Source organism: Bubalus bubalis, chromosome 5 (assembly GCF_019923935.1).
Source record: "Bubalus bubalis isolate 160015118507 breed Murrah chromosome 5, NDDB_SH_1, whole genome shotgun sequence".
NCBI classification, from domain to species: domain Eukaryota; kingdom Metazoa; phylum Chordata; class Mammalia; order Artiodactyla; family Bovidae; genus Bubalus; species Bubalus bubalis.
The window spans coordinates 43,846,192-43,870,793 of record NC_059161.1 but is presented as its reverse complement, the minus strand read 5'-3'; the positions used below and the strand labels follow the sequence as shown (position 1 = coordinate 43,870,793).

The 24,602-nt window shown below is 40.6% G+C and overlaps 1 protein-coding gene across 2 annotated transcripts in view; it reads right to left on the bottom strand.

The window, feature by feature from the left end:
• The window catches only part of F5 (coagulation factor V), an 81,326-nt gene extending 60,370 nt beyond the window's left edge, over window positions 1-20,956 (bottom strand). For both annotated transcript variants that reach the window (XM_006056369.4, XM_006056370.4), the window contains exons 1-3: window positions 20,645-20,956; window positions 16,051-16,142; window positions 9,957-10,079 (exon numbers count right to left, since the gene is read on the bottom strand). In XM_006056369.4, coding sequence (XP_006056431.4) covers window positions 9,957-10,079; window positions 16,051-16,142; window positions 20,645-20,802 — 373 coding nt within the window. In that variant the 5' untranslated portion in view covers window positions 20,803-20,956. The remainder of the gene's footprint in view (window positions 1-9,956; window positions 10,080-16,050; window positions 16,143-20,644) is intronic.
• Between the last annotated feature and the right edge of the window lie 3,646 nt (window positions 20,957-24,602).

The following is a 24,602-nucleotide window of genomic DNA, read 5'->3' as shown; positions in this document are numbered from 1 at the left end:
AAAATATATTCCACTCAGAAACACTCGTGTGAATTGGCATGATATCAGCATATATTTGGGCTCTCCAGATGGGTGTGGGAAACAGCACCTGCACTCATCAGCAGTGGGACATTCAGCTGCTGCAGGAGCATGTACTGCTGTACCACATGAGGTTCTAAGCATGGAAATCATAAGATAGAAGAGTTGAATAGTTATATCTAGATTTACTGACCTGCTTTCCACAGGACACCATTCAGTGTATGAAAGACAATGCAACCAAATGAAATAATAATATAGTCATGATTTCATTTGCCTTAGAGATAAGAAATAAAGATGTACTTTAATACCCTCAGAAGCTGCCAGTTTATTGTTGATGATTAAGCTTATCTCATAGGGGGAAAAAAAAGACTAGTTGTGGATGGACCATAAAGTCTATTGAAGACAGGAAACTGAATCAGTTACTAGAAGCTCAACACAAATCCAACTGTGTCAACTCATTCCATCAAACTTTAAAGGGTTTTGTCTTACCCATAGGATAAAGACTAAATGTGTTGCTGTGGCAGCTGAAATCATTCATGAGTTTACCCAGTCCGCCTATCCAGTATCATCTCCCTTTATACCTCTATGCTGTCTATATTTTATAATCCACAGCAATGTACTATCTCTAAAATATACTCCAAGTTTGCACTCTTCTCTGTGTCTCTCTACAGCCATCACTGTAGGACAAGGCTAGACTTGAGAATTAGCCTGTTAACTGGTCATTGGGATTCTGCCATAAGAGGAACCCCACAATCTATTTCCCAGCCTGTAGACAGAAGGATCCCTTAAAACCGCAGATCTTTCTTTGCCATGTTCCTGCTTAAAATCCTGACAGTGACCTCTTATTTCTCAAAATCCCTAACAGCAACCACAGGTCCATTTATCATCTAGCCCTCTTTTCTCTCCATTCTCAACATGTGTGACTTTTCTCCTTGTTTACTGTGTATCAGTCACACTTGGACCATCTTTTAGTTTCCCAGACATGCCAAATTGTGGCCAAGCTCAGGATCTTTGCAGATATTATTCCCTTTGCCTAGAATGTTCTTCCTCCCTTTCTTTCTTTGGGTAAATGTGTGCTCATCCTTCAGATGTCACCTTAAATGTAAAAGCTTGCTTCTTCCTTGATTTCTGATTGTACTATGTCTTTTTTTCTTTTATAGCACTCATCACAATTCATAATTAAATATATAATATAATTATATGATTAATTTCTTTTCTTCCTGCTAGATAATAATTAACTGTACCATGCACATTTCTATCACTAGAATATGAACAATTCAAAGACAGGTGCTGGATTATACTTCTTTTAGTATCTCTGATGCTTTTACAGTACCTGGCATGGAGAAGGTGCTCAATGAACATATTGAACTCTTAAGGTTTAAGGTTCCTATGGGCTAGAAGCAAGATCATCAAGTCTAAGCTCATGTGTACATCTGTTAGAATTGCGTGGTGTTAAACCAAATCAGATATCAACTTTAACTATATGGAGATACTATGTAAGAATCTGGATTGCTCATTTCTGTTAAAGAATAGACACTTCCTGGTAGCTCAGCTGGTAAAGAATCCACCTGCAATGCAGAAGACCCCAGTTTGATTCATGGGTCAGGAAGATCCGCTGGAGAAGGGATAGGATTCCCACTCCAGTATTCTTGGGCTTCCCTGGTGGCTCAGCCAGTAAAGAATCCACCTGCAATGTGGGAGACCTGAGTTTTATCCCTGGGTTGGGAAGATCCCTGGAGAAGGGATAACAACAACAAATAAAATCTAGAGATCAAGGTGACACTGGACCAAATTTCTGCATAGAATTTGGCTGGATCTGAGTCCTGGCTGCCCCCTGCAGTTGGACATTGGCTATCTGATCACCAGTCTCTACTGGACTCAGTTTTTCATTGAATTTCCTTCCTGGCTGCTGTTGGCATCTATGTTTGTGACCCTTGTGCTAGTGAAAAGCTTAACATAGGACTCTTGTATCTTCCCTGCTCCCATAAAGGATATCCTTTTGACACTGATAACCAATATTTAATAGGTTGAACTTTCATTCTGTTGATAAAAAGGATGTGAGTGTTAAAATTAACAAGAGCTGAGAAATGTTAAAAGCTGAAATAGCTTCCTGTGAATAATCATATTATTCCAGCCTAAAGCCAAAAGAAAAAAAGAGTTTATGGGGAAGAGTCTCTACTAATAAACACAATGAACTACCTCTGGAAAGTTGCAAAACAGCTTTGGTAACAGAGCACAACCAGGACTGATAAGGAGATTTGCCATCTCAGGTCAAACCTTGTCTATTGACCGGAATTTGCATGGCAAGTTGTTGACTGACGCTATGTTGAATCAAGCATGATGACCCTTATTCAATGCTTAATGCTTTGTGACCTCATGAAGTGAAAAAATGAAGTTTCTGGACATGATGCTTCCACTGTTCCAACTGTGATTCTACTGTATGAATTTCTGTAGTAGAAAATGGCATTCATAAGCTCTCAAAAGGATAAAATGTGATATTCTTTGTAGGGTGAGAGAGAACTTTTGAAGTTTTTCCTTTCTTTCTCTGGATAAACATATGCTCAAACTTCAGATATCAACCTATATTTCAGCTTATTCATTCCATGATATCTGATATATATAATATAATTTCACAAATACTTAATTAAAATTGATGACACTATAATTAAAATACTTGTGAAATTATATGATTAATGGTATCATCTCCCTGCTAGGTTATAGGAGAAAATACATGAGTTTAGGAGCTAGACTTGACATTTCTTGGTTGCACCATTTGCTGTCTCAATTTGGGGAAATTGCAGCCTCAGTGTTCTCATTCATAACTTAAGATAATGTAATCATTTTCTTGCAATGATAGTTCATTGTTGATGGATTCTGAGGACTGAAAAATACATGCAAAATATCTGGCACTTAACCAGTGTTATGGCAACCTGTGCTAATATTTTCGTATTTTGGTTATGTCCTTTCTCAGCTGTTTTTTTTTTTTTTATTGGAGGATAACTGCTTTACAATATTGTGTTGGATGCTGCTGTATGTGAATCAGTCATAATTATACATATATTCTCTCCCTCTTGAGCCTCCCATCCCACTCCTAGGCATTTTTAAAATTGACATTGCCTCTTCCATTTTTGAAGAAATGAACTTCATACTTCTGATACAATTTATCTTGTGTTCTTAAAGTCTCTTAATATATTAATCACAGCAAATTGAGTAAGTTTCAGAGCAAGCAGAAAATAACATGTAGTCGTTACTTTCTAATCTGGTCCTCAGTTTCTCAGTTTAGTTCAGTGATGATTGTTATCATAATCATCTATGTCCCAGGCTCTGGGTTAGGTGCCAGGGCACAAATATAAAGAAGATAGCTTGAGACCTTGAGGAGCTCACAGCCTGGTTAATAGCAGACTACAAGCAAGTGCCCTGATTGTGTTGGATTTCATTTCTAGGTTTCTTCTAGGGCCACTTCAATGGAGAAGCCATGATCAGAACACCATGATCAGATCAGTTCATCTCTAATGAGACCAATCATATAATTATCTAAGAATCACTGAAGAGGTTCCAACACATGCTAGATAGAGCAGTGTAACTGATTATCCAACAATATCAAACTTAATTTAAAATGGTCAGGGTTTCATATCTAAGTTTATTTGAACACATGGTAGTTTTTAATGTCTGCCTTGTTGACCAGAGTAAATTACTGAAAATTTCAGATTCATTTGTTAGTTAAACACAGGATAAATTTCAAGTAACTGAACGAATAATTACAAGGTGAAATATGGGCATCTTGAAACAAATCTGCATATAGGAATAGATCCTGTAATTAAACTGAGTGAGGATTACTAATGTGATAGTTTGGGGATAATTTTTCACTGCTTTAATTCTCTTCACTTTAAAGTATTTTATTTTACTTTTCATCTAGAATAAAACAAGCAAGTTGTATCTTTGATTTTTGTAAGGTATATATCATGACATATGAAATAGAAATGGCTATATAAAGGAAGCATTTATGAAATATATTTTTAGCAAATCTGACTTTGTAATCAAAATAAAAAGTTTAAAACTCTTAACCAAAAGGAGGAGAACTATCCAGCAAAGACTATTAGGCTAGAGGACAAAAAGTCCTTGTTCAGCTTCCTGCTAGAATAAATTCTTTACACAAGGGTGACCTTTTATTTTATAGTTCTCAATTCTTTTCATTTCCTGCTCTGTCTACAGTCAGCTTTGTGAGTACACTTGTCATGATGAACTAATTATTTGCCCAGAGATTCTCAGGGTTTTTTTTTTCCAAATGTAAAATAGTGCGTACAAGCTTTGGAAAAGTGAAGTTACATAAAGGGCCACTTTGGTCACCCACTAAGGAGCTTTTCCTCTTCATTTAATAAACTCAGTGAACTGTCCAGTGTGCACTTAAATATTCAGAACATTCTTTTAGAGACTATAACTTAGGCACTGAGCAAATTCGAGTGCTGATGTTGTGTAAAGAGCCTGGTTTCATTGCTCAGGGCCTGCGAGACTTTTGAAGGAGAAAGACTTGCACACTTGTCACATTTTTTAGACTTACGAGAATTATTATCAATATATTAGCCCTTACAATTTGTTTCAGATATTTACTATATACTCAAAGAAGCATCTGCAGGAGGCCAAAATATCCAGAGCAAAGTGGAAAATGTAATATACTGCATGATGTCAAGCATTGGAATGTTTTGGAAAAATTGAGAGGACTAAGTTTTCACATAGAGAATTTGGCAACACTTAGATGCAAAGAACAATCTCTGGTGGAAAAGTTATTTACTTGTTTATGTATTATTTGGGGAGTTAGCTTACCAGCAGATAGCTGAATATTATAGAACTCATTTTGTTGTGTAGTATTCACAGTGCAACTCACACATTTAAATTGTGAGAATATAAGTCAAAGGCTTCCCTTGTGGCTCAGACGGTAAAGCGTCTGCCTACAATGCGGGAGACCTGGATTCGATCCCTGGGTCGGGAAGTTCCCCTGGAGAAAGTAAGGGCAACCCACTCCAGTATTCTTGCCTGGAGAATCCTCTGGACAGAGGAGGCTGGCAGGCTACAGTCCTTGGGGTTGCAAAGAGTCGGACACGACTGAGCGACTTCACTTTCACTTTCAAGTCAAAGAATAATATTAATATTCCCTCAGAAACAAGCTGTTAAAGGGAACTGTCTGAAACAGCTTCAGAAATCTTACTGGACAACAAAATTTGCTCAAGCGTGTAGCACTGTGATCAAACAGTTCAGCACGTACTAGCTACAGAGTTTCTGATATTTTAGCCTCAGATTGAAATTCTTTTAGTGATAAAAGGTTTAAAATCAGGTACAGTTGCAGATATTAATATTTTATTTATTGGTTTAAAAACATATTCCTATCAAATGCATTTCTAAAAGAAATGTTCTTGTAAGTATTTTTATAAATTACAATTTGTCCTGTCAAAAGAGCTGCCCATCCTTGCCCTACGTAACGTTGTACACCTGGGGAGGGCGTGCAGCTGGAAGTAAGTTGAAAACACCATGCTACAACTTGGCGTTTATGTCACATGCCGTCAGTTTATGGAGGAAAGGCCATCATGAGACTTCCATACTAAATACAGTAACGTCTTTCCTGACCTGGACTCATATTTCCAGTCATCTCCTAACTAAAGCATAGTCTAGAATTTAAAAAAGCAACAAAGTTCCTGGACAACCAAAATAAATGTAACAAAATCCATGAATGAAAGCTCAGGGTCTTTATCTGTGACAATACCATAGATAATGGGCTTCCCTTGTGGCTCAGCTGGTAAAGAATCCGCCTACAATGCAGGAGACCTGGGTTCGATCCCTGGGTTGGGAAGATCCCCTGGAGAAGGGAAAGGCTACCCACTCCAGTATTCTGGCCTGGGGTGCCAAAGAGTCAGATACAACTGAGTGACTTTCATTCACCATAGACAACGTAGATCTTCATTTTGAGTCTGTTTACTCTTAGACTACACACAATTCTAACATTTGTGAATATTTGTAAAATCTCATAGTAGATTGGAAGTAATGGTTTAGGAAGGGATTAGAATTTTACTCCTCATCTTCTGTTTTTAAAAAGTCTGGGAAAGTATAACATTTAGAAAGAGTTCTATCCAAAGTGATTTTAAAAAGTATCTTAACACTTAAAGTAAACCTCAAACTATCTGGAAAATGTTATTACTCAAAACAATTCATTCCTTATGTACTCTGGATAACTGAAGTTTTCTGTGCAATTTTAGTTCCTTTTGTCATCTGAATTCTATTGTAGAATTTTTATTTTTATTGAAATAAATGATGAGCACTATGTGCCAAAAACTTGACATATACTGTGACTAATCCTTGCAATAACTTTAGTTGGGAGGAATTGCTACCTCATTTTATAGAAATAAAACTGGGGCTTAGCAATAAAGCCAATTGCCTAGTCAAATTTAGGGTTCAAATCCAGGGGTCATTCTGGCTCTAAAGCCAGCATTCTTTCCATGGCTATCTTTTTCTTCTAGCTGATGTCAGTAGGTCTCCAAATCTTTGGTGGGGCTCAAGGATTAATTTCCAGATAAAGAAGATTGCTGTCTAGGTTGGATCATTCACTGGTTAGCCCAAGCAGCCACAAAGGTTGTTTGGGTCTTCTCTTAAGCCATTTATATTGTTTCAACCTCCCACCATTCATCTCTCAAGTATCTACCTCTGAGATAAGGGAATCTGGATTCTCTTGTAGTTGACTCAGCATATGGTTAATTTATTTCCACTCCTGAAAAAATAGTACAAACCATAGAAGGAGGCTATAAGACATAGGGTAAGTGTCAGACATGAAAAAGGAGATGTTTTATTCTAACAGAGGACACAATAAAATGAATAGAAGGCTTGCCTTTTTATTTTTCACCACAAAGGACAGATCAATCTTTTAGTCTCTTTACTAGATTTGTATCTCATCTCCAAGATAAAATTGGACTTTGCCCATTAATCTGTGTTTACCTTTCTCAGATTCATGAAACCAGGGGCAATAACCAAGTGACCAATGGAAGTGGTGGGAACATTTTAAAACAACTGCTCATAAATTATTCTGGCAGGAGGGGAGTTCAGGGACAAATAAATAGTAAAGGAAGAGGGATAATGTTGCAAGGTTCATTCTCTGTGCAAACAGCTTAGGTGGAGTACAAAGTCTGTAACACTTAACTCCTCCCACATCTGAAATAGAATCTGCCTGGAACCTTTTGGAGAAGGCAATGGCAACCCACTCCAGCACTCTTGCCTGGAAAATCCCATGGACAGAGGAGCCTGGCAGGCTGCAGTCCATAGGGTCGCTCAACAGTTGGATACAACTGAGCGTCTTCACTTTCACTTTTTACTTTCATGCATTGGAGAAGGAAATGGCAACCCACTCCAGTGTTCTTGCCTGGAGAATCCCAGGAACGGGGGAGCCTGGTGGGCTGCCATCTGTGGGGTCGCACAGAGTCGGACACAACTGAAGTGACTTAGCAGCAGTAGCAGCAGCAGGAACCTTTTGAGGGTTCTCCCCTTGTGCATGGCATTGCCGAATTCCTGATGCAGTCATCTGGAATACTTATAAGTAGTTGAAATTCTTCTTCACTATGTCATTATGCCATTACACGCTACCTCACCCAGAGTTTTGCAAAGTGGCAAGATGCCTGAAATTTCAGTTAATGCTTCATTGTTTTTCCTCAAGCCAAAGATGAAGTGATAATGCTAACGGTCCTGGGGAGGTTAGTTCATTGACATTATCAGTCATGAGTTGTCAGGATGAGTTTGATAGCAGTTTACATAGAAAATAATAAATAAAAAGTCACTTTCTAATCCATATGTGCTGTGTGCTTGGTCACTCAGTCCTGTCCGACTCTTTGTGACCCCACAGACTGTAGCCTGCCCGGCTCCTCTGTCCATGGAGATTATCCAGGCAAGAACACTGGAGTGAATTTCCATGCCCTCTTCCAGGGGATCTTCCCAACCCAGGGTCTGAACCCAGGTCTCCCACATTGCAGGCAGATTCTTTGCCATCTGAGTCACCAGGGAAGCCCAAGAATACTGGAGTTGGTAGCCTATCCCTTCTCCAGGGGATCTTTCTGACCCAGGGATCAAATCAGGTCCCCAGCATTGCGGGCAGATTCTTTACCCTCTGAGTCACCAGGGAAGCCCTCTAATCATATACTGTCAGGTAAATATTAAATTATTTGAACATATTTCAAATAACATTTTTAATCGAGATAAAATTGACATTATAACATTATAATTTAAAGACATTTTAATTGAATTACTTTTATCATCATAAAATTATCAAGTGCTTATTATTTGTTAATATTTATCAAGTGCTTGTTTTATATACAGGGCTTCCCAGGTGGCCTGAAGAAGGAAATGGCAACCCACTCCAGTATTCTTGCCTGGAAAATCCCATAAATGGAGGAGCCTGCAGCCTATAGTCCATGGGGTCTCAAAGAGCTGGACAAGACTGAGCAACTTCACTTTCTTTTACTTGACCAGGTGACGCCAGTGGTAAAGAACCTGCCTGCCACTATCCAGTCCCTGGGTGGGGAAGGTCCCCTGGAGGAGCACATGGCAATCCACTCCAGAATTCTTGCCTGGAGAATATACAAGGCATTGTTCTGATATTTCTTGACCACAAACCTATATGAGATAGATATGATTACAATCCCCATTTTACAGATGAGAAAGACGAGGCACAGAGAGGTAGAGTTACTTGCCAAAAGTCACACAGCTAATAAATGTCTGAGCCAGAATTTGTATGGAGTGTCTAGTTCCAGACCTACATTGTAAACCACTCTCCTACTTAGTTCTTCTCTTCAAAGGTATAATGGCTGGCATACACGGGGAAAAGATATATGAGTCATGAAAAGTTAAAATTTATTTTTAAATGGTGTTATACCAACATCTATTGTAGGATGGATAATTTTCTTACATCAGTCCCTAACAGAACTCTACTCTGCTTATTGTGGTCTGAACATCAATGTAGTGGAAATAATCAGAACAATATCAGCAATAGGTACTTACCATTCTGTAGCTGATGTGGTCCCTTAAATCTCCACCCTATCCATGATCTTTACCAACACTGTCATCATTTACTGGGGACTTACCAGGTTCCAGGGAACCATATTTAGTACATTACCTAAATGATCTCATTTGTTCCTTATAGAATAAGTATAACCATTCCCACTTTATAGATGAGAAAACTGAAGCTCAGAGATGCTATACTCAAAGAATCAGAAATTGTAAAGCTGGAATTTGAACCTAAGTATGCCTTTAAAGTTTATGTTCTTAACCACTTCAGTATGTCCAAAATTTCAATACTACATCTATTACCATCATCACCACCGAATATCACTTATTAGATGCCACCTATGTGCCAGGGTAGCCCTGTGTCAGTCTAGCCCTATGTCACTGTTTCAAACTATGGCTCATGGACCAAATCCAGCCAGCTGCCTGGTTTTTGTAAACAAAATTTTATTGGGACACAGCCATGCGCATACGTTTACATATTGTCTGCTTTTGTACTAAATGGTAGACTTGAGTAGTTGCAATATAGAGTCGATGACTCTCAAAGCCCAAAGTATTTACTGGCTCTTCACAAAAAAGTTTTTGAACCCCTGCCTTAACCCATCTTGCAATATTATTATCCTCATTTTTCAGAGGAACATATTGGAGTTCATAAAGATTAGATAACCTGCCCATCCAGCTATTCAAAAATAAGAACATAGTAAAAAAAACTGAGGTCTAGATGACTCCAGAAGTTTTCCACTTTCTCCTCTGAAATCTACAAAGGCACAATTTTTATTATTACCAGTTATAGGAAAGGAGATTTCTCTTAACTTAATTAACAATATGGTTCAAAATGTTTGACACTGGTGGTAAAAGAGTTGTACATTTTTCCATGTCAGAGGGATATGATGTTAAATTCCTCTTACCTTCTGAGAATTTACTGTACTTAATTCCTTGAGGATGGATGCTTAAGGGCTTGTGTGCTTTATTCTTAAAGTGAACTTTCATGATGTCTCCAACTTCAGCATACAAAGTAGGCCCAAGAAGTCCTATGAAAACAAGGATTTAAAATATGTCTGTATTCAGGATTACTAAGACACAGCTGCTCGGAGAAGGCAATGGCACTCCACTCCAGTACTCTTGCCTGAAAAATCCCATGGATGGAGGAGCCTGGTAGGCTGCAGTCCATGGGGTCACGAAGAGTTGGATACGGCTGAGCGACTTCCCTTTCACTTTTCTCTTTCATGCATTGGAGAAGGAAATGGCAACCCACTCCAGTGTTCTGGAGAATCCTGGGGATGGGGGAGCCTGGTGGGCTTCCGTCTATGGGGTCGCACAGAGTCAGACATGACTGAAGCAACTTAGCAGCAGCAGCAGCAGCAAGACAGAGCTGCTAAGCAAGAAAAACATGCAGAAAACCCCACAGGTGATTGCTGTCATTCCTCTCAGTCTTGAGGTTGATGAGCTTATCTTCAATCTAGAAGGCTTTCCCAGCTCATTACCTCTGTATTCCATGCAGGCAGATAAGCATGGGAAGGTGGAAATACCTGGCTTGGGCCCAAAGCCAGTTAAGAAAATAGAAGAAATAGTTCTGATCATGTCCGCCCCATTCTGATTCACTGTCATTCCTGGAGAGACTGCCATCTTGGGTCAAGAAAGGGTGAGGTGAGAGAAGGCGACCGGCTACTTCAGATCTCTCTGTGGTGGGAGACCTCAGAGACTAAATGAAGTCAGGGAGCAGAGTCGACCATTCTCTGGCCCTGAAGCCTTAGAATCCTCCTCTAAAATCTACAAAGATCCTCCTCTAAAATTGAGGCAGGAGTGAGCTTGATGTATCCAAAGAACAGACCATCAATGTGGCCAGAGTGAGAAAAGTTAGGGTCACCCCCTATGGGCCATGGTAGGGACTTTGGATTTTCTTCTAAGTGAAATGGAAAATCACTGAGCTTTGTGCAGCAGAGAGACATGGTCTCATATGTTTTAAAGTTAATCCTACATGTACACACCGCTATATTTAAAATGGATAACCAACAAAGACCTACTGTATAGCACAGGGAACTCTGCTCAATATTATGTGGCAGCCTGGGTGGGAGGGGAGTTTGGAGGAGAAAGAATACTCATTTATGTACAGCTGAGTCCTTTTGCTGTCCACTTGAAACTATCGCAACATTGTTAACTCGCTATACCCCAAGACAAAATAAAAAGTATTTTTTTTTTAAAGTTCATCCTAAAAAAAAAAAAAAAAAAATCACAAGAAAGATTTGTCCTAGCTGCTGGGTAGAAAATATTCTGTGTAGGGACAACAGTGGACACAGACCAGGTGGTATAGACTGGAGATAACGCTGTGTTGGGCCAGCATGTGCAGCAGTGAAGCAGGGAGAAGAGGTTAGATTCTGGGCATTTTGACAGTAGAGGCAGCACATTTGCTGAGGGGTTAGATGTAGCCGTTGAGAGAGAGAAGGCAAGGGTGATCCTAAGGGTTTTGATCTAAGCAACTGGATAAGTAATGTTAGCAGTTACTTTGATGGGGAGCACAGCAGGGACAGCAGATTGGGGTGCAGAAATCAACAGTGAGGCTTCACTTACTACATGCCAGGTGCTGTGCTAGGTCCTGGGGACACATGGATAAATAAGCGACTGCCCTTGTCCTTAAGGAGGTCACAGGCTCATTTGGAGATAGACATATGGTAGAAGCTACTGCTGAGATATGGGCAAAATGCTACAGGAGCAGAAAGGATGAAGGACCAACTCTGTCTGTGGAGTTAGGGGAAGAGTTGACATTTGACTCAGCTTTCTGAAGAATCATATGTTACAGTTTCCCAGAGTGTAATCCTTGGATGCTTCTGCATCAAGAATCAGTGAGGGTTGAACTAAAAGGCAGATTCTCCAGTAAGTACTCTCTCAGCCCCAGTGAACCTGAGTTTGTCTGGAGGTGGGGTCCGGGAATCTGCATTTTAGAGGTGTGCTCCTGAGTGATTCTGATGTCCTTCAAAGCTTGAAGACTTGTTGCCAAAAGCCCTTTTTCAGACAGTTGACTGTTCTCACTTCCAGGCCATCCATAAGCTCTCATGGGGTTGGCTTCTGCCCATTAGGAATCACAGGAGCAGGAGAAGGAAGTTACAGTAGTCATGGAATTCAACTAGCATTTGTTTGCCATGGAGATAATTGTAATTGTCCCTCTTGATATAGTTGAGCACTCTAAGTCTTTACATTAAACCTTCCAGCACATCTTTAAGGTTGTTATTAAGATACTTATTTTACAGATGAAGAAACTGAACCTCAGAGAATTTAAATATCTTGCCCAATACTATACAGCTAATTAGAGACAGAGCCATAATTTAACCTTAAATCTGTCTGACTCTAAATGCTAAGCTTTTAACCACCTCTTTTCATTGCACCTTGTAGTTATTCATTCTTTTAAGAAATATTGAGTGCTCACATTATCCTAGGTGTCAGAATTGGAATGGTGAGTAGAACAGATGTACCCCTTGCCTTCAAAGATAATAGAAGGCAAGACAGATTTTAACAAATGGTCACACAAATATTTAATTGCAAACTGTGGTTCATATTATGAAAGAAAAGAATAGGATTATCTGCACGGCATTTGACAGGGGCTTCTAGGCTATTCTTAGAGGCAGGAAGGGGATCAGAGTTGGAAAATGCTTCCCTGAGGAAGTGAGGTATGAAGACATACATGTTGTTACTTTCTCAAGGCCCTATTTTCTGAAGACTGTTCTGTCTTACCCTTTCCTTGTAAGGGCTCTTTCTCATGCCCTTAATATAGATATCTTGGCTGACACGTCAGCCTCGATAGGTGGTGTTCTGCACGCAGAACAAACTTCCTTATCTTCAAAGCCTTACTATATGACTCCCTTGTCCAAAAAGGGGACTTTATAAATATACACTCAGCGTTTTCTCAGAGAATTGCTCTTTCATGAGCTGTCCCTAAACTGTCTCTTATAATCCTGTGTGGTTGTGAAAATTAATTCAATACGACACCACCACAGTGAGACGTTAACTGAAGCCCAAAGGCAAAGAGGCAAAGGGATGGACAAGAGCGGTCCAGGGAGTGGGACTAGCATGTACAAAGGCACTGAGGTGCCAGCACACTTGGCTTATTCAGAGAACTGGCAGATAGCCGTGGGAAGGCAGAGCTTTGGAGGTAAGAGAGAAAGGCAGAAAGTGAAGCCAAAGGCATGATCAGAGGTCTCATCACACAGGGCCTTGTAGACCTCTCAGAGTTTTGCCTCTTAGCCTAATAGTATCTGGAAGCAGGGGTGCAACATGGACCAGTGACCAGCTGCATTTGTGAGAAACCAGAGTGAAGGCTGAGAGATGTTGGTAATTTAGTTCAAGGTTAGGACAATGGAGATGATAAGGAGAGAACATATTAGAGAGCTGTTTAGATCACACTATCAGGACTTGATGGGTTTCATGTAGAGTAGGGGGTGAGGGAGGTCAAGTAGCCATGGATGGCTGCTGAGGTTCTAGTTTGGAAGGCTGGGTGGATGAGAGGGCCATTTCCTGGAATGGAGGACATTGTGGCAGAGTTTTGTTGGGGGGCGGTGTGTAGTAGGCAGGATAATGCCCTCCCACATCCTAATCCCTGGGACCTGTAAATATGCTATCTTATATGGCAGAATAGATTCTGTGGGTGTGATTAAGTTAAGGAAGTTGAGACGGGGAGGGTTTCTTGGATTATCCAGGTGGGCCCAACGTAATCATAAAGGTCCTCAGAAAAGGGAAGCAGGGGTATCTGAGTTAGCAACTAGAAAATGCTACCTGCTGGCTTTGAAGAAGAAGGAAGGGGCCATGAGCCCATGGATGCAGGTGGCTTCTATCAGTAGTAACAGGAAAAGGCAAGGAAATAATTCTCCCCAGAAGCCTCTGGAAGGAACAGAGTTCTTCAAACACCTTGATTTTAACTCAGTGAAACTCATTTGGACTTCTGGTCTCAAGAATTTTAAGATAACAAATTTGTGTTGTTTTAAACCACTACGTTTGTGGTAATTTGTTACAGCAATGACAGGAAACTCATTTTCCCTTAGCAGTGAGAGAATGTGATCTTTGAGACAGTCATCTTTTGTTTCCACCCACTGTTGTCTTATTCCACTCCTTGAGCTCCAAGTCCTAGAGTTTACACTGACCTTGTGCCAGAAGCTTTTTGTTTGTGTTTTTATGTTAGTTCTGCATAGGACCATGGAGTCCATTGAGCTGAATCCTCATCTGAGAGATGGGTACAAAGCCTGGGAAGCGGATGGAAAGAGTGGCGTGTCCAAGGTCAGTCAGTGATTGGGTGGCATTGCTGGGACTAGAACTCAGGTCTCTAGACTCTTGAACCAAAGCTTTCTTTTACCACCTTCTGCAGGGCAGGGCAGCTCCCTCACTTTCCTGGAATAGTCCCCATATCTGCACTGGTTTTCACTCCTGGCCATAGCTGACTCCACTCACTGGCCCCTCTCTTCTGGCTGATACCCTCAGACCTAGCTCCCAACAGAAGCCCCCACTGTCTACTCCCACCTGCCCAGAATGCCCATGAGCCAAGTCAGGTGCTGACTGCTGTCACATGGTCCACTGCAATTTGTTACCATGGATGCCTTGCTCGGTTGGTCTGTTTGTTGGCATCACATGGCTGCACATGCCCGATGCCCAGAATAAGTCTTCTAAGTTATTTAACGTCTTACTGCAATGAGTGGTTAGCAATATTTGTTTAGCCTCCCTATTTGCTTCTTGAGAATTAAAGCAAACAAAGGGGTATTTTTACAAATGCAAACCAAATACCTTCATGCATGGAGGCAAACACGGCCGAATGTTGTTTGAGCTGCCATTTAGATCCTCCATAAACCAGATGGCCTAAGACCTTCTCTGCCTTTTCTTTGGTGCCTAATGTCAAATGGGGGGAAAGAGTGGCCTGTCTTGAGATTGCAGGGAGGTAGCACGGTCTGTACCCAATTTCATGCAGTTTTGGAATGAAAACTGCAGGAGGTAAGCTAACACAATCCCCTGCTCTCAGGTGAACAATGTGTTGCAGAACACAGGGCAGCCCATTGCTGCTGCTGCTAGTGCTAAGTTGCTTCAGTCGTGTCCAACTCTGTGCAACCCTATAGATGGCAGCCCACCAGGCTCCCCCATCCCTGGGATTCTCCAGGAAAGAACACTGGAGTGGGTTGCCATTTCCTTATCCAGAGGATCTTCCCGAACCAGGGATTGAACCCAGGTCTCCCGCAGGGTAGGCAGATGCTTTACCATCTGAGCATATGTGAATTATCAACTAGGGGACCTAACTGAAGGATGTCATCTCCTAATGGCCTTTATCAGTCCTGTGAACTATGTTACCATATTCACCACATTTGAGATCCCAGAAACCCATCCATCCTACTTTCCTTAATTGAAAAAGAGTTGAGGAAAAGAGAAGAATTTTTTCTTTAAAAATTATAGCTATTATGCATATCACACTAAATAAAAAAGAGATGGGAAGGATAGATGCAAAAAAAATCAGCCATATACAGTTCCTTTAAACGAATTTCAGGACCCAGCAAATAATCATTTGCTAAAGTTCATTTGTGCTCATTAAACTAGACCATAAGCTCCACGAAGGCAGGGGATGCATTTGTCTTGTCCACCATGACATCCATAGTGCCTATTTCAATGCCCAGCCCACAGTAGGTGCTCTTTAATAGTCTGCTAGATGAATGAACAAAAAGTCAAACACTTAAAAGTTGTGTTTAGCTTTTTTAAATCAATGTTAAAAACAGTTGTCTTCATAGGCATGTGACCCATGAAATTGCACAGGGCCTCATGCTCAGGAGGCCCCCAGCTTGGCTTAATGCTTTGTTGTCACTGTTTTGAAATTCTCAATACTATGAATAAGAGCCCTACAAATTATGTAGTCACACTGGTTGAAAACAACAAAAACACATTACTATAAAATATCACTTAATGTATATTTTAGATATATGTGAATATCAAATTAGCCATAGAGTTTTATCTTTAAAATTTAAAAATATATTTCAGGCTTACCTGAAGTTCTGGATTGTGGTTTTTCTTTCTGAAAATATGCCTCATACTCCCTGTAGACAATTTTCTTAAAGGAGGTTTCAAAAGGTTTCGAACTGGAAATAAAATACATTTGAAAGGCTTATATGACATCTACTCACAGTACAACAAAATAGATCTCTCATGTCCTCAAACCTTTACTAGAAATAACAGTATTTTTTAACTGCATTTCAGAAACCCCAGGTCTTATAAATATGAACAATAAGTGAAGTTAATAAAATAATTATTGATGTATTCAAGAATATTCTATTGTGATAACCATTCTTCCACAAATTTAGCTTGCATTAACCAACCCTATTACTCAGATTAAATTTCTAAAAAAGAACCCAAACTTTAGGCTTATATTTTAAATGATTAAAGATATGGCCAAATTCCTTATGAATAAATATGTGAGCTGATTTTCAACTCATCATTCATATACAGTTTTAAGCTGCTGGTGTTAGTTGCTCAGTCATGTTGACTCTTTGTGACCCCATGGACCCAGCAGGCTCCTCTGTCCATGGAATTCTCTAGACAAAAGTACTGGAGTGGTTTGCCATTTTCTTCTCCAGGATTCTTCTCAACCCAGGGATTGAACCTGCATCTCCTGCATTGCAGGCAGATTGTGTACTGCCTGAGCCACCAGGGAAGCCCAAGCTGCTGGGGAACACTGTCAAAAGCTGTTGATTTAATGGACTCTTTCTTGCTCAGAATTTGAAGGTGGCTAATGGAGTCAAAGCCCTGGGATTCATATAGGAAACAAATGAATGACAAATCTAAGTTTAAGTAACTTACCTGAGGAGAAACAGTTGATAACGACAAAACCAAAATTCAAAACTACTGTCCGGTCATCCCTGGTATCTGTGGGGGTTGGTTCCACAACACCCCTGTGCCAGCTCTAAACCCTTTGTAGGTATCAGTTTATTTAAAACTGCAGATGTTCAAGTCCCTTCTATAAGAGTACAGTTAGCCGGCTATATCTGCAGCTTTCATATCCACAGATGCACAGGGCCAATTGTTTCCACAGTTAAGAATTCAGAGAGAAAAGCAAGGAGAGTACTGGGATAATTTCCATCCTTTCCTTCTGTGTCTCTAAAGATGGGCACGTCATTCCCATCCGTGTCTTAAACTCAAAGTTAAAGGTAAAAGGAAAAATAATAGTAGTAGTGTTAGTTGCTCAGCCATCTCTGACTCTTTGCAACCCCATGGACTGCAGCTCACCAGGCTCCTCTGTCCATCTGATTCCCCAGTCAAGAATACTGGAGTGGATAACCGTTCCCTGCTCCAGGGGATTTTTCCAACCCAGGGATCAAACCCAGATCTCCTGCATTGCAGGCAGATTCTTTACCATCTGAGCCACCAGGGGAGCCCAAAAGGAAAGATAATTGGGGACAATTTCTTACAGATGTGTAAACCAGTTGCCCATATTGGCTTTGTTATGCTTCCTAATCCAGAGAGTGGCCCAGTATAATTAGGTCATAACAGAGAAAGATACTAATCACATTTGCTTTGATGTTTATGTAGCACAGAGGCTAAGAGAACTGGTTGTATGTACAGAGTGTCTGGGTTTGAATCCTGTATCTACCCCTTGTTACCTATATAACCTTGAAAAGTTTATTTAATCCATTTTTGCCTCTGTTTCTGTAATTGTGAGCTGGGACCAACAGTAAAATCTCCTTCAAGGATTATTACAAATTTTAAATAAACTGATACCTACAAAGGGTTTAGAGCTGGCAGACTGTAAATATTCAATGCATGTTAGCTAGTAATATCTTAAAAGTGTAATTAAAGTTGATTTTTCACTTTCAAGTTTTCCCAGCAAGCAGAAAAATCTGTAATTTTAGTAGTTCTCATAATTTTAAAATGTGGGATACAAGCACTGTGTTAATATTTGAAGGCAGAATTAAAAGAGGCATGCGTGAGTATTTTTGGAAAGGCTAGCTATAGAAGGTGGTAGGTTCTCAGTCACTGGAAGCATTCAAGTAGAAACTAGACAATTATTTACTAATTGCTTTGAGTGCTTTGAGCTTGGGAAAAAGGAGGAAGTTAAAACATGCAAGTTGAAAATTAATTAAATGACCTCTTAAGAGTTTATAGAGCCAAAGAACCCTAGGATTGTACATGTTAGTGTCCATAATGTGGAGGTCCTTTTTCTTGGAAGGGTGCAATTGAAACGTGTTTCCTGTCCCTAACCATAGATCTTTAAATACAGGAGTATAGGTGACAGTATAAAATCTTTACTAAGAAAAATCAGTCTTTTATGTAGAGTAATTTTAATAGAGGTGTGCTTACTAATATGTTTTCCTGTGTATATTGTGTGTGCATACTGAGGTATATTTATTTTTAATTTGAACAACTGAATTGCTATTGGAAAATAATCAGTCTGAGCAGAAAGTTAAAGATGAATTCAAACAATATGCATGATGAATTTTCCATTTATGAGAATTATTTAAAGATGATTTATTCATAATAAAATCATATAAAGCTTAAACCCTTGAGAGACCAATGTACATCTATTTTTTTCAATATCTGTTACTATATGCATGCAAATGATTGAACATATTTCCTTAGGGAAATTTTCAAAAATATTCACTTTTGCTCCAGAGCAAGAATAAAAGATCTATTTCACCACTAAAAGGCACTGCCCTGCCAATATTACATGAAGTAAGGAAAGATCTTTGCTTGGTGCTAAAATACAGTTTAGGAAAGGATGGATGTTGATTTCTTTATAGTGAGTATCTTTAGCTCTCGATGTAGGACAATTTAAAACAAGTTCTTAGTTTAAGCAGCCAGATATACAGGTTTAATTTTTCACATAGACATACTAGACCAACACAATACTGTAAAGCAATTATCTTTCAATTAAAAATAAATAAATTTTTAAAAAAGAAGTACTAGAAAGAAGTGACATGATTTGAGGTTTGAAAATAGCGACAGTTGATCTGGATTATCACTGTTTGGTTTTGACTCAATAATTGATACCAGAGGAGTAACTGTTCCCAGAATTCTGGAAACTCAATCACAGAGTGAGAGGATAGGATGACCAATCACGGCCTCTTTTGAGAACTCACCATGTAAATCAGGGTGTTGCCCTATGTGATTCTGCCTTCAATATTCAACTTGTTATTCTCATTGTTAATTGCAGAAGAAAGAACAAACTCCCAAGTATAAGCAAGCATAAGCATGACATAGGAAAGCCAGCATCCAAGCTAGTGTTCTACCCATGAGCAGGAAAATAGATGTTGGAAAGACTGCTATTTCCTTTGGGGTTTTTGTTAATATCGGCTCTCTAAGGGTGAGGGTGTGACCTAGATTATCACCTCGAAATACAATATTTTAAATGATTTTTTTTTAAGAGGGACTTTTACAAGACCAAGCTGACACATCCTCCGAAATAATCCAGTTACAGAGAAAAGATTTTGAAAGGGTTAATGTTATGCACTAAAAGGCTTAAAACATCACAATACTTTCCTGGCAGATTGCTTTGGTTTCGAAATTGTAAAAGAGGAACACATCTTTCACAATCATTTAAACTGTGATGTTAAGTTAAAAAAAAAATCTTAGTTACACTAAGAGGTTTACTATTCAGAGAAATACTGAGTAAAACCTGTGATTTGTTTAATTTCTGGGAAATCTTATTTCTAATCTTTCAGTTAGGAAAAGAGTTTGCAACTCAGATACAGTTTTATTATTTGACCCTTGTCTTAGTTACATAGGCCTTTTAATAGTGACTCTTATCAAAATAGCCAGAGTAGACCATATCCCAGGGACTGATAAAGAATGAGAGAAGAATGAGAGTCATGTGAAACAGGAAAAAAGGTAAAAGAAAAACAATGTTGCATTTTTATGAATTGATGATTTGAAAGTCATTTATAAGAAGGCAACAAAAGTTTGGCAGTTGTTACTGAATAATCTGCTTATAATAAAGTTAAGGTACACATCTTTAGTTTTAGAAGATGAAGCTAAGTGGATATAGAATAAATAGTATGTACCTAGAAGTTTTGTGTCAGACTCTTTGTGACCTGATGAACTATAGTCCACCAGGCTCCTCTGTCCATGGGATTTCCCAAGCAAGAATACAGGAGTGGGGTGCCATTTCCTTCTTCAGAGGATTTTCCTGACCCAGGGATCGAAACCAAGTCTCCTGCATTGCAGGAAGATTCTTCACCATCTGAGCCACCAGGGAAGCCCTTCCTAAAAATACTAAACTACTAAATATCTGGAATAGGAGTTTGCAGCAAGAGCTAACGAAGAGGTAGGTGCCTGGTGCTTTTGAATCAATCAATATATTAAACCAACAATCAATGATACTAACAAAATTATATCAACAACAAACTCTTGAAAACAGTATCTAGCCAAACAATATTTTCTGTAACCTTAGAATATTACACTGTATTATTATAGGCAAAATGAGCATCCACCAATTTTATTCATTAAACCCTCCTACTAATTATATTTACCTATCTGAAGTTAAACACACACACACATGCACAGAAATGGAATTGCAAAAGGAATGTTCTCTAAAAGAAATAGATTATCCTTCCCGAAGAAACCCATCCAGACACCCCACCTGCGTTACCTGAGGTTTGTGGACTCCGGGCGGTAGTTCCATCTGATGCTCTGAGCAGCTACGTAGAACTCCCTTAGCTTCGCTGCTTCAGCCCCTAGGTTCCCCCAGCCTGCCCAGCTGCTGCCTAGGACCACGAGGACCCAGAAGCCAGGGCAAGCGGGGAACATGGTTCCTTTCCTTCTCTTGCCTGCCGCCACCACCCCGGAGGTGGGTTAGGGCTGCCTCTGCGAGGCTGTCCGCTGTCCGGGCTGCAGTGAGCTCCCAGAGGCTGCGGGTGGCAGTGTCCTCCTCCTCGTCAACTCCCCCAGGCGCCGCTGATGGCTATAGCCCGGGCTGTCCCCACCTCCTCAGACCTTTCTAGGCTGAGGGTTGGCTGGGTCACTGCCCCAGATGACGGAGGTATTAGGAAGAGCCAGAGAGTTAGTGACTGTTTTACCACAGGTGAAGGAAATGCGGTGATGGGTGATCGGAGGTTCTAGCAGCCAGGGCAGTACTCAGGGATTCATGAGAGGGGGTAAAACTGTCTCCCACACTTCCATCTGCTCAGCCCACTCCCAGGAACCCTCACCAGCCCTAGCCACCAAAAAAGCTGCCTAGGGCAGAGTTCACACTTGCCAGACCATCTGCAGTTCCCATCGTGGTGGGACCCAAAATCCTTAACCACACTACTCTCCTTCTGATCTGAGGAAGAGGGCATTGTGCCCTGTTGCTGGGCACAGAAATACTGTATTTTCAGGTGGTGAGAAAGCAAGGGGGTGATCACATGAATGGGGCCTGATGGCCTGGCTCACTTTGCTGACTAATACCCATGTGCAGTTCTGTCTTGACTCAATATTGTGTTAGTTTCAGCTGTACAGCAAAGTGATACATATATGGGTTTCCCAGGTGGCTCAGCGGTTAAGAGTCCGTCTGCCAATGCAGGAGACGCAGGTTCAATCCCTGGGTGGGGAAGATCCCCTGGAGAAGGAAAATGGCAAACCCACTCTAGTAACTAATTTCCATGCCCGGGAAATTCCATAGACAGAGGAGCCTGGCAGGCTACAGTCCATAGGGTCACAAAGAGTCAGATACAAGTTAGTGACTAAACAACAGCATAAATGTATATAATCTTTTTTAGATTCTTTTCCATTATAGGTTGTTATAAACTATTGAGTATGGCTCCCTGTGCTATACAGTAGGTCCTTGTTGTTTATATATTTTATACAGAGTTAGTGTATATATTTTAATCCCAAATTCCTAATTTATCCCTCGCCTCTCCCCCTTTGGTATTCATTACGTTTGATTTCTGGGTCTGGGAATCTGTTTCTGTTTTGTAAATAAGTTCATTTGTGCCATTTTTTTCAAGATTCCGCATGTAAGTGATATCATCTGCCATCTGTCTTTGTCTGTTGCACGGTTCTGTCTTGATAAGGGCCTGTGGCCACCTACTGCTGCTGCTGCTGCTGCTGCTGAGTCGCTTCAGTCATGTCTGACTCTGTGCGACCCCACAGATGGCAGCCCACCAGGCTCACCGTCCCTAGGATTCTCCAGGCAAGAACACTGGATTGGGTTGCCATTTCCTTGTCCAATGCATGAGAGTTAAAAGTGAAAGTAAAGTCGCTCAGTCATGTCTGACTCCTAGCGACCCCATGGACTGTAGCCTACCAGGCTCCTCCGGCCATGGGATTTTCCAGGCAAGAGTGCTGGAGTGGGGTGCCATCGCCTTCTCCATGGCCACCTAAGGCAGAGACAAAGAAAGAAAGAAAGAAAGTGAAGTCGCTCAGTCGTGTCCGACTCATTGCGAGCCCATAGATGGCAGCCCACCAGGCTCCCCGTCCCTGGGATTCTCCAGGCAACAATACTGGAGTGGGTTGCCATTTCCTTCTCCAGGGGATCTTCCCCACCCGGGGATCGAACCCAGGTCTCCCACATTGCAGGCAGATGCTTTAACCTCTGAGCCACCAGGGAGGTGGCTCAGAGACAAAAGAGAGGGCTTAAAGAGTTTCACTGGGAGAATCAGACCAGATCTCAATCCCACTTACTAGCTGTATTCTCTTGGATAAGTTACACAACCTCTCTGATCTCAGTTTTGACATCAGGAGAATAAGGATGATAATAATAATTTTCCCCAATAGGGTGGTTGGGAGGATAAAGGAACACTGTGAAGTTGATTACTATGATTGTATCTTTTCTGCCTCCAGGGCTCCTTATGTATTTCAGAGGATCTGGCTGTTTCTCATGGCTTTAAGATATAATTTTGCTATGTACAGAGAATCTGAGAATTATCTTGTCTGAAGCATCATTATGACTTACCCTGGGCTCCCTGAATCTACTTGCCTCCAAGCTTCTCTCTATGACTTGTCTCAGGGGCTTCCCTGGTGGCTCAGTGGTAAAAAAAAATCTGCCTGTCAATGCAGGAGACATGGGTTCAATCCCTGGGTCAGGAAGATCCCCTGGAGAAGGAAATGGCAACCCACTCCAGTATTCTTGCCTGGAAAGTCCCATGGACAGAGGATTTGTTGCAACAGTTCTCAATAAATTGTAATCTAGCACCTCACATGGGACCTCCATGATGTCAGGCTCCTCAGCAACCTCTGTCTTTGCTTCTTGGCTGACAGTATTTGATTTACTAAGAATGCCATTCTCTTACTCTTCACTGTCCACTCTGTAAATTCCAATCAGAGTCTCACCTATCTCCTTGATTCTGGGACAAACTGACTTTTCCATTTTATGAATTCCTACCACACTCTTCAAATAACATACTTATTACTCTCGGTCACTTTGTATTGGTGTCTCTTGTGTCCCCAGTTACATTATCAGCTATTGAAGAACAGGAACGGTGCCATATCCTTTTTCATCTATAATATCAGTGCTTTACAAAGCTGGTAAGCCATCAGAATTCCCTGGGGGGGGGGGGATTTTTACAAAATATAGATTCTGACTCAGGACACAGGGCTGATAATCATTCTCCTATAATATTGAGCCTAAGTAAGTGTTAGTCGCTCAGTTGTGGCTGACTCTTTGCCACCCCATGGACTGCAGTCCACCAGGCTCCTCTGTCCATGAGATTTTCCAGACAATGATACTGGAGTGAGTTGCCATTTCCTTCTCCAGGGGATCTTCCCGACCCAGGGATCGGACCCAGGCCTCCTGCACTGCAGGCAGATTCTTTACCAACTGAGCTATAAGGGAAGCCCTAATACTGAGCCTAGTGATCAGCATAAAGTGAGCAGTCAGAGGTGCTGTGGGCACTTTCATGTGAGTGAAACCTTTTATTTATTTATTTTATTTTATTTTTTAAATTTAAAATATTGTATTGGTTTTGCCATATATCAACATGAATCTGCCACAGGTATACACGCATTCCCCATCCTGAACCCTCCTCCCTCCTCCCTCCCTATACCACCCCTCTGGGTCATCCCAATGTACCAGCCCCAAGCATCCAGTATCGTGCATCGAACCTGGACTGGTGACTCGTTTCATATATGATATTATACATGTTTCAATGCCATTCTCCCAAATTGTCCCACCCTCTCCCTCTCCCACAGAGTCCAAAAGACTCTAGAACAGTGAAACCTTTTAAAAGCAGCGTGTCCCTAAATCTCGAGGTTACTACCAAAATTCTTGCAAAACCTTGTAACCTTTAGTTAGACTGTTTCACCATTTTTATTTGCGTGTTTTATTTGCATTTTTATTTGCATGTTTACCTAGTCTGTGTGACATGTTCATTGCCTCACTTTTCACAGAAAGGACAGCTATATTGTTTGGCTCTGTATTTTTTGTATCAGTTTCAGATAAGTACTGTGTAACTTTTAATAACATATTTATTAAATATGTGAATCAAATAAAACACATTCAGGCGATGAAGACTTTTCTGCTTCTCTAATTTTCTTCTTGTGGGTGGTGGTAAGATACATATTTGCTGACTCTAGTCTCGAGTTTGTAATTGGGACAACCATGATTGTGTATTACATTAATGTCAACAAAG